This window comes from Penaeus japonicus, unplaced genomic scaffold (assembly GCF_977035675.1).
Source record: "Penaeus japonicus unplaced genomic scaffold, GWHDUDI00000001_assembly GWHDUDI00000032, whole genome shotgun sequence".
NCBI lineage: Eukaryota > Metazoa > Arthropoda > Malacostraca > Decapoda > Penaeidae > Penaeus > Penaeus japonicus.
The window spans coordinates 425,718-435,717 of NW_028234434.1; the positions used below are offsets into that span (position 1 = coordinate 425,718).

The 10,000-nt window shown below is 41.9% G+C and overlaps 1 protein-coding gene, 2 long non-coding RNA genes and 2 other non-coding genes across 8 annotated transcripts in view; 3 read left to right on the forward strand and 2 right to left on the reverse strand.

The window, feature by feature from the left end:
- Nucleotides 1–10,000, reverse strand: part of LOC147467893 (uncharacterized) — a 294,003-nt gene that overhangs the window by 256,996 nt on the left and 27,007 nt on the right. The gene's annotated exons all lie outside the window — the stretch shown is intronic.
- Nucleotides 1–10,000, forward strand: part of LOC147467899 (uncharacterized) — a 181,472-nt gene that overhangs the window by 25,853 nt on the left and 145,619 nt on the right. The gene's annotated exons all lie outside the window — the stretch shown is intronic.
- On the forward strand, nt 302–420 carry LOC147467903 (5S ribosomal RNA). Its single transcript, XR_015192680.1, has one exon. It is a non-coding gene; the product is annotated as a 5S ribosomal RNA (ribosomal RNA).
- On the forward strand, nt 1,131–1,249 carry LOC147467904 (5S ribosomal RNA). The gene has a single exon (XR_015192681.1). It is a non-coding gene; the product is annotated as a 5S ribosomal RNA (ribosomal RNA).
- LOC147467905 (histone H2A-like) lies at nt 8,470–8,989 on the reverse strand. Its single transcript, XM_086556159.1, is given in 2 exon segments — nt 8,470–8,649; nt 8,652–8,989. Coding segments are annotated over 2 exon segments (369 nt in total). The 5' UTR covers nt 8,884–8,989; the 3' UTR covers nt 8,470–8,512.

Below are 10,000 nucleotides of genomic sequence, written 5' to 3' on the forward strand. Positions count from 1 at the left end.
TAAGAAGAGGCTGTTGTAGCCTATGTGTGAATGCGTCTGGAGATGTATGCTCTATGTGATGTGTGTGTGTGTGTTTGTGTTTGTGTTTGTTGTAAGGTGCTTTCGGCGGCATTCTTTCTAGAGTAACGCAGGAGGACGTTGGTGAAAAGGACTGTAGCAGCCTGTGATTGCTGCACAGTAACCTTTAGTCAGTGATTATGTGATTGGGTGGCAAGGCAATGGAATTTGCATGAAGAGAAAGAGGTAGAGGGTAAGATATGGTGCACGTAGAGGGAGATTGGGCTGAAGAAGGTGTTTAGATGCCAACGGTCATACCACGTTGAAAGCACCGCTTCTCGTCCGATCAGCGAAGTTAAGCAGCGTTGGGTCTGGTCAGTACTTGGATGGGTGACCGCCTGGGAACACCAGATGCTGTTGGCATTTTCTTACCTATGCAAGCTACATAATGTGTATGGAATGCACTGGTTTTCCATTTGCAGCAGCGAATTCAAACGAATCCCCTGCTCACATTTTTTTCCGCAATCAATGGCATAGGCAAAGTAGACTTACTTACCTTGGCCGTGCGGGCGGGAGAAGAAGAAGAGACGGAAAACGGATTGGAGCTTTCTTAGCGGTGACGCCAGTAAATACATCATTCTTGCTTCCCAAACATTGAGCTAGATTTGCAATAGCTCTGAAAGTGATGCTTGGGGATAATGAGGGTAAAAGAACGGTGACAATGGCGATAGCAATGCTAATATTAAGGATGACAATAGTAATGAGGACGTTGTAGCAGGAGTTGTCTTGGCAGCTTTTCTGTTTCCGATCATCCTTATCCCTGAACTGTTGTTACTGGTGTCGCCGATGGTGATGTAGCCCACGTGTGATGTAATGTGTTATTAGTTAAGCAACAAGCTGCATTCTTTAGAGAGTTCCACAGGCGGAGGAAATTGGTGAAGGGCTCGGAGGGGCTACAATCTACATGAGCCCCAGTTGGTTTCCCTCCAGTTGACTGATGCATGTATTGCAGAGTAGATGTCACTGGTGTGATTAGATGGCACGGCAATGGAATTTGCATGAAGAGAGGAGAGGTAAAGGGGGTAAGATATGGTGCACGTAGAGGGAGATTGGGCTGAAGAAGGTGTTTAGATGCCAACGGTCATACCACGTTGAAAGCACCGCTTCTCGTCCGATCAGCGAAGTTAAGCAGCGTTGGGTCTGGTCAGTACTTGGATGGGTGACCGCCTGGGAACACCAGATGCTGTTGGCATTTTGTGTTACCTAGACGTGCTCCATGTGTATTCCCAGTTAGTTTAGTTTTGTTTCTGAAATGATATACTGCAAAAAGAAAGATTAAGCAACTATCATCAACGGCTTTATATCGTGAAAGTTTTTTTTTGACGGAATATGTTTTTCTTCTTCTCTTTCTCTCTCTCTCTCTCTATCTATCTATTTATCTATCTATCTATCTATATATATATATATGTTATTTATATAAATATATATATATATATATATGCATATATATATAGATATAGATATAGATATAGATATAGATATAGATATAGAGATATAAATATAGATATAGATATAGATTTAGATATATAGATATGTATGTATGTTTATATTCTTATATATATATATATATATATATATATATATATATATATATATATATATATATATATATATATATATATATATATATATATATATATATATATATATGTACATACACATACACATACACATACACATACACATACACATACACATACACATACACATACACATACACATACACATACACACACAGATCACACCGAACTTACAGATTCGATAAAAGAGGTCCCAGAGGTCATATTAAGTCACAGAAGTGCATTGCAGGAACGTGTTAAGGTCATATCGTGTTTACTTGCCCCCTGATCCCTGTTCCTGCCTCGTCATCACGTTAGCGTCGATTTTTGCTCTTCCTTTGTTTAATATAAAGTTTATATGTATACATACATACATACATACGTACATATATATATATATATAGATAGATAGATAGATATGTATATATATATATATATAAATATATATGTATGTATATATATATATATATATATATATATATATATATATATATATATATATACATATATATGTATGTATGTGTGCGTGTGTGTGTGTACAGCAAAGTATAAGACAAAAGACTCGCGTATGTATTTTAACAGTATGTGTGAGTACGATTTGCTGATGTATGTGATATCATTATTCCATTTGTAATCGCATCATTAATATTACGTGTGCATGGGACATACATCCAACACTCCGAATTTAGTGTGCAGACCCTCATTCCCCCATATCTTGTCTGTGTGTAAACATTTTCACCTCGCTCTCGCTCTCGCTCTCCCTCTCGCTCTCCCTCCCTCTCTCCCTCTTTCCCTCCTTTCCTCCCTCCCTCCCTCCCTCCCTCCCTCCCTCCCTCCTTCCCTCACTCACTCTCTCTCTCTCTCTCTCTCTCTCTCTCTCTCTCTCTCTCTCTCTCCTCCTCTCTCTCTCTCTCTCCTCTCTCTCTCTCTTTCCCATCACTCTCTGTCTCTCTTTCTCTCGATTCTCTCTCTCTTTCACACACACCCGCCCACCCCTCTCTTTGTATCTCTGTCCGCTCTTCTATTCTATTCTCTTCTCTTCTCCCCTCTTTCTCTCTTATCAATCCTCTTCTCTTCTCCCTCCTCTCCTCTCTTCTATTCTTTCCTTTTCCTTTGCGTGTTTGCCTGGTCATTCGCTTATCTCTCGCTACCTCACTCCTCCCCCTCCCCCTCCTCCTCCTTGCCCCTGGAAGTTCCGCCCTCATTCCTCCATAGTGTCCTCCCACTTGCCAGTTGCAGTCCATCTCTCGCCGTCTCCGGATGCTTCCTCACTGCGGTTGAATCAGATTTTCCCGAAAGAAATTACTATTCGCCTCCTGTCAACTTTAGTGCTTGGATCATACGAATTCATTCTACATCTCTCTGAAAGGTAACTACATGTATATTTTTGTACACTTATTGTTCTGCCCCCCCTTATTTTCATTTTCATTTTGATTGTTTTCATTAACTGGTTGATATTACTCTGTGTGATCAATGAATTTATCGTACAAGTAATTGTCTCTGCCCCTTTATCTTCAATTTTGTTAATGTGTCTACGCTATTTTATATCAATTCTACGCTTCCACTGTCCACTTCTCTTTTTTGAATTTCATTTACTTTATCTTGTTATTTTTATGGTTCTTTTTTCCCTCCCTCCATTTCTTTTTCTTCCGCCATTTTTTCCTTCTCTGTTTGTCTGTCTATCTGTCTTTCCCCACCCCTCTCTCTCTCTCTCTCTTTCTCTCTCTCTCTCTCTCTCTCTCTCTCTCTCACCCCCTCTCTCTCTCTCTCTCTCCCTCTCTCTCTCTCTCTCTCTCTCTCTCTCTCTCGCGCTCTCTCTCTCTCTTCCCACACTCTCCCCTCTTCCCCTCCTCTCTCCGTCTCTCTCTCTCTCTCTCTCTCTCTCTCTCTCTCTCTCCCTCTCCCTCTCTCTATCTCTCTCTCCGTTTCCCTTTCCCTCTTTTTTATATTATCATTCTTGCCCTTTTTTTTCTGTTTCGTCTTTTCGTGAGGGAAATGCACAGTGGAAACAGATTTTCCCGAAAGAAATTACTATTCGCCTCCTGTCAACTTCAGTGCTTGGATCATACGAATTCTTTCTACATCTCTCTAAAATGGTGAGTACATATATGTTTCTTGTACACATATTGTTCTGTCGCCCCCCCTTATTTTAATTTTCATTGTTTTCATTAACTGGTTGATATTACGCTGTGTGATCAATGGATTTACCGTACATGTAAGTGTTCATGCCCCTTTATCTTGAATTTTGTTTATGTGTCTACGCTATTTTATATAATTTCTACGCTCCAATATGTCTTGCTTCCCCTCGTCTTCTGCTCTTTTTTCTGTTTCATTTACTTTATCTTTTTATTTTCATGGTTTTTTTTTTCCCTCTCTCTATTTCTTCTCTTTCTCCTCCGCCATTTCTTCTTCTCTGTCTGTCTGTCTTTTCCCCTCGCTCTCTCTCTTTCGCTCTTTTTCTCTCTCTCCCTCTCTCTCTCTCTCTTTCTCTCTCCTCTCTTTCTCTCCCTCTCCCCTTCCTCCCTCCCTCCCTCCCTCCCTCCCTCCCTCCCTCCCTCCCTCCCTCCCTCCGTATATATAAATATATATATATATATATATATATATATATATATATATATATATAATATATATATCGGTGTTTTTGTGTCTGTCGTTGCTCCCTATTTGGTGTCATTGTTCTCTAATTCTCTCGCTGTGTATTTAGAGGGTGTGGCTATGGATATTTTTTTTATTTCCTGTATGTTAATTCATGTGTTATATCATTTGTGAGGTTGCTGTTCCCCATTTCCCCTCTATTTCCAAATCTTGTGTGTTTTCTTTTTCTCTTGCAGTCATACCGGGCTATAGAGGAACAGTCAGAATCTATAAGAGTGAACACAGTACTGGTGCAAAAATTAGAAAAAAGTGTAAATTGTGCGGTGCGATTGAAATAAAAAAAAATTACAGTCAGAATCTATAAGGGGAGTGAACAGTACTGGTGCGAAAATTAGAAAAAAGATCAATTGTGCGGTGCGATTGGAAAAAAAAGAAAATCAGAATCTATAAGTAAAATTCGAAAAAAAGTATCAATTGTGCATTGAAAAAAAAAAAAAAAAAGAAAAAGAAAATTTTGTATACAAAAAAATAACTGTTTGTGCGTTGTGAACTCTGAACTGATAATCCATCTTAGTTACATAAAGCAATCCGATCTTCAAGCAATTTCAACTCGGCAATGGCAGGGCCTCTGTTCGATAGGTGAGTACACATCCATTTTACTGTATTTATTTTATATTGAGAGAAAGTGAATTTTACAGCAAGTATGGTATGTATTTTCCATTCCGCCATTCTCCTGTGTCCGTTTGTCACCCGTTCGATATGTTTCTTGTGTCCTGTATGTATGTATTTTCGCCATCAATTTCATCTTCTCCCTTCCTTCTTCTTATTACTCTTTTTCTTTTCTCCTCTTCTTCTTCTGCCTCCTCCTCCTCCTCCTCCTACCTCTATCCTCTTCCCTCTCTTCTCTTCTATTTTCCTCTATGTATTTCTCCCTTTCTTATTCTCTTTTCTCTTCGCTTCTTTTACTATTGTATTTTTCTTTAGGCATTTCTCACTTTCTTATTATTCCATCTCATCATATCATATCATACTCATATCATATTAAATCAAATCGTAATCGTATCATATCATATCATATCATATCATTATCATTATCATATCATATCATATCATATCAATTCATATCATATCAGTCATAACGGCTCGTCTCGTCTCGTCTCGATCGACACTGTCTCTTCTCGCGGCTCTGTCTCGTCTCGTCTCGTCTCCTCCCCTGCCCCTTCACCCTCCCCCCCTCCCTCCTTCCCTATTGGCTTTGTGTTTAGTTTTCGTATACAGAGTTTGATCATTTAAGAGTTTATAGTCGTCGTTTGCTTAGTTATGCTGACTGTTCATATTCCTTTTTACTTTTACTTCGTCCTTTCTTCTTCATTCTCATCCTCATCCTTATCCTCACCATCACTATCCGCCCTCTTGTTCTCATCATTTTTCTGTTCTTCCCCTCTCTCTCTCTCTCTCTCTCTCTCTCTCTCTCTCTTCTTTCTTCTTCTTTTTCTTTTCTCTCTCTCTCTCTCTCTCTTTTTCTCTTTGTTTCGCTTTGATTCTTCTCTCTCTCTCCCTCTCTTTATTCCTCTCCTTCTCTCTCTCTCTCTCTCTCTTTCTCTCCTTCTCTCGCTCTCTCTCTGTTTCTTCTTTCTCTTCTTCCTCCTCTCTTCTTTTCTTTCTTCTTCTTCTTCTTCCCTCTCTCTTTTTCTGTTTTGTTTCGCTTTGATTCTCTCTCTCTCTCTCTCTCTCTCTCTTTCTCTCTCATCTCACTCTCTTCTCTCTCTCTCTCTCTTCTTACTCTCTCTCTCTCTCTTCATTCTCTCCTCTTCCTTCTTCTCTCTCTCTCTCTCTTTCTCTCTTCTTTGTTTTTCTCCTTCTTTCTTCTTCTTCTTCTCTTCTCTCTCTTTCCCTCTCTCTTCTTCGCATTGTTTCTCTCTCTCTCTCTCTCTCTCTTTTTTTTTTTCTCTCTCTTTCTCTCTCTCTCTCCCCTTCTTTCTATCTCTCTTCTTCTTTTTCTTTCCCTCTCTCTCTATTTCGCATTGATTCTCTCTCTCTCTCTCTCTCTCTCTCTCTCTCTCTCTCTCTCTTTCTCTCTCTCTCTCTCTCTTAGGCTCTCTCTCTTGAATCTCTCTTCTTCTTCTTCTTCCCTCTCTCTCTCGTTTATCTCGGTTATTTGTGTCTTTCGCATTGATTCTCTCTCTCTCTTCTTCTTCTATCTCTCTTCTTCTTTCTCTCTCTCTCTATTTCGCATTGATTCTCTCTCTCTCTCTCTCTTTCTTTTTCTACCTCTCTTTTCCTTTCTGCCTCTCTTTCTATTCTCTCTCTCTCTCTTATACTATTTATTTTTTGATTTTTATGTTATGCCCTCTCTCTCTTTCTTCTTCTTTCCCTCTCTCTCTATTTCGCATTGATTCTCTCTCTCTCTCTCCATTTCGCATTTGTTCTCTCTCTCTCTCTTTCTCTCTCTTTTTTTTTCTTTCGCTTTGATTCTCTCTCTCTCCTTCTTTCTATCTCTCTTCTTCTTCTTCTTCCCTCTCTCTATTTCGCATTGATTCTCTCTCTCTCTCTCTCTTTTCTTCTTTCCTCTCTCTCTCTCCTTCTTTTCCTCTCTCTCTCTCTCTCTCTCTCTCTCTTTTATGTTTTCTTTCGCTTTGATTCTCTCTCTCTCCTTCTTTCTATCTCTCTTCTTCTTCTTCTTTCCCTCTCTCTCTATTTCGCATTGATTCTCTCTCTCTCTCTCTCTCTCTCTCTCTCTCTCTCTCTCTCTCTCTCTTTCTCTCTCTCTCTCTCTCTCTCCCTCTCTCTCTTCTTCTTGTTCTTCTTCTTCTTTCCCTCTCTCTCCATTTCGCATTGATTCTCTCTCTCTCTCTCCCTCTCTTTCTCTCTCTCTCCTTCTTCTTTCCCTCTCTCTCTATTTCGCATTGATTCTCTCTCTCTCTCTCTCTCTCTCTCTCCTTCTTCTTTCCCTCTCTCTATATTTCGCATTGATTCTCTATCTCTCTCTCTCTCCTTCTTCTTCTTTCCCCCTCTCTCTATCTCTCTTCTTCTTTCCCTCTCTCTCTCTCTCTCTTCTTCTTCTTCTTCTTCTTTCCCTTTCTCTCTATCTTTCTCTTTTTATGTTTTGTTTCACTTTGATTCTCTCTCTCTCTTTCTTCTTCTTATTCTTCCTCTTCTTCCTCTTTCCCTCTCCTTCTTCTTCTTCTCCTTCTTTCCCTCTCTCTTTTTATGTTTTGTTTCGCTTTGATGCTCTCTCTCTCTCTTTCTCTCTCATCTCTCTTTTATGTTTTCTTTCGCTTTGATTCTCTATCTCTCCTTCTTTCCCTCTATCTCAAATTCGCTTTGATTCTCTCTCTCTCTCTCTCCTTCTTTCCATCTCTCTTCTTCTTCTTCTTTCCCCCTCTCTTTATCTCTCTTCCTCTTTCCCTCTCCTTCTTCTTCTTCTCCTTCTTTCCATCTCTCTTCTTCTTCTTCATTCCTTCTCTCTCTATTTCGCATTGATTCTCTCTCTTCTTCTTCTTTCCCCCTCTCTCTATCTCTCTTCTTCTTTCCCTCTCTCTCTCTCTCTCTCTTTACGTTTTCTTTAGCTTTGATTCTCTCTCTCTTCTTCTTCTTTCCCCCTCTCTCTATGTCTCTTCTTCTTTCCCTCTCTCTCTCTCTCTTTATGTTTTCTTTCGCTTTGATTCTCTCTCTCTCTCTCTTCTTCTTCTTCTTCTTCTTCTTCTTCTTCATTCCTTCTCTCTCTATTTCGCATTGATTCTCTCTCTTCTTCTTCTTTCCCCCTCTCTCTATCTCTCTTCTTCTTTCCCTCTCTCTCTCTCTCTCTTTATGTTTTCTTCCGCTTTGATTCTCTCTCTCTCTTTTAAGTTTTCTTTCGCTTTGATTCTCTCTCTCTCCTTCTTCTTTCCCTCTCTCTATTTCACATTGATTCTCTCTCTTCTTCTTTCCCTCTCTCTCTATTCCGCATTGATTCTCTCTCTCTCTTATGTTTTCTTTCGCTTTGATTCTCTCTCTCTCTCTCTCTCTCTCTCTCTCTTTCTCACTCTTTATGAACATTGATTTTGGAATTTTAAATTGATTTTGGGTGTGGGGGCATCGGTGAGTTGTTTTGTAGGTTGTTGAGAAGTTGAGTATGATGGCAATGTTATTGAAGACTATGACATTGATATTGCAATCTATGCATTGGGGCTTGGGGTTTGAGTAGGTAGTTTATTAGTTTGGGATTGATAAGTTGAGTAGTCAATTACATCTCTAGGGAGATTTTGTGGCTCCGAAAGGAGCCGATGTTGTTGAAAAGAGGCAACCGAGAGAAAGATTTATTTCTTCTCAGTCTTCTTGGGGAGGAGCACAGCCTGGATGTTAGGCAGGACACCACCCTGGGCAATGGTCACACCAGAGAGGAGCTTGTTCAGTTCCTCGTCGTTACGGATGGCCAGCTGCAAGTGACGGGGATGATACGGGTCTTCTTGTTGTCACGGGCGGCGTTACCTGCCAGCTCGAGAACTTCAGCAGCCAGGTATTCCATGACGGCAGCCAGGTACACAGGGGCACCTGCTCCGACACGTTCAGCGTAATTTCCCTTACGCAGAAGGCGGTGAATCCTACCTACAGGAAACTGAAGGCCGGCCCTGCTCGAGCGGGACTTTGACTTGCCCTTGACCTTTCCACCCTTACCACGACCTGACATGATGTTTGCTTTATAGGTATCTCAAAAACCTTGCAATTGCAATCGAGAGCATCCCTATTTATAGGCGCCCACCGTTGAAACTTTCCGATGGCGTTAGATGGCAACGGTGGCACGCCCTTTGAGCCACTAGCCGCGGCTCACTCACCTGAGGCTGGCGCCCGTGTCGGCCAATATAAGGAAATTTCAGGTCAAAGGCTGCGAGTCCAAGGGATAGAGCTAGAGTGGGTTAATGTCTTCCAATACCTGGGTGTATGGGTTGACAGTAAGCTTACTTTCCGCTCGGAGGTTCAATACCTCCTAGAACGGACCAAGGCAAGACTCTCTGTCATGAGAGCTCTGTCAGGGCGGCGCTTAGGGGCTGGCCACCGTGTACTAAGATCCTTCTATGTGCACGCTGTCCGTCCCATTGTGGACTACGCCTCCGTCGCCCTGATTACGGTCAAGCCTGGACTACGGCAAAGGCTTGACGTCATGCAAAACGATGCCGCCAGGATCATTCTGGGTGCTCCTATATGGGCTAAGGTTGCCAACCTCCTCTTGGAGGCCAACCTTTTCCCTCTGGACACCCGGATCGATCAGATGGCGGCTCAGTTTCTTGCCAAGGTCTTACAGTCCCCGTCGGACTCGCAGCTAAGACAAAAAGTGCAGCGTCGGCTTGCACAGAACCATGAACTCTTTGCCAACAACTCCTGGCTGTCTCATACAGCCAGGGTGTTGATACGCTTTGAGCTCAAGGAGACTCTGTTGGTCAAGGGCATGGACCTCCCCCACCCTGACTATGCCACAGCCCCGCCGTGGGCAAGATCCTTGATAGAGTATTCTGTCATGAACCTGTCAAGGAGAAAGACTCAGTACTCTCCGTCTCTTTTGAAGGCTGAGGCGGAGAGGAACATTGCAGAAATCACTCCACCAGGTAGTAAAACCTACTTCACGGATGGTTCTGTAGACCCCATTTCCCACACTGCAGGCGCCGGCTTTGCAGCAAGGGACGTAGCACAAGCTATGCGGGTGTCCGACAATGCCTCCTCGCTCCAAGCAGAGGCTGTCGCTATTATGGGAGCCCTAGCCCATGCAGCCCAGACGGACGGGCATGTTGTCATACATACAGACTCTAGGG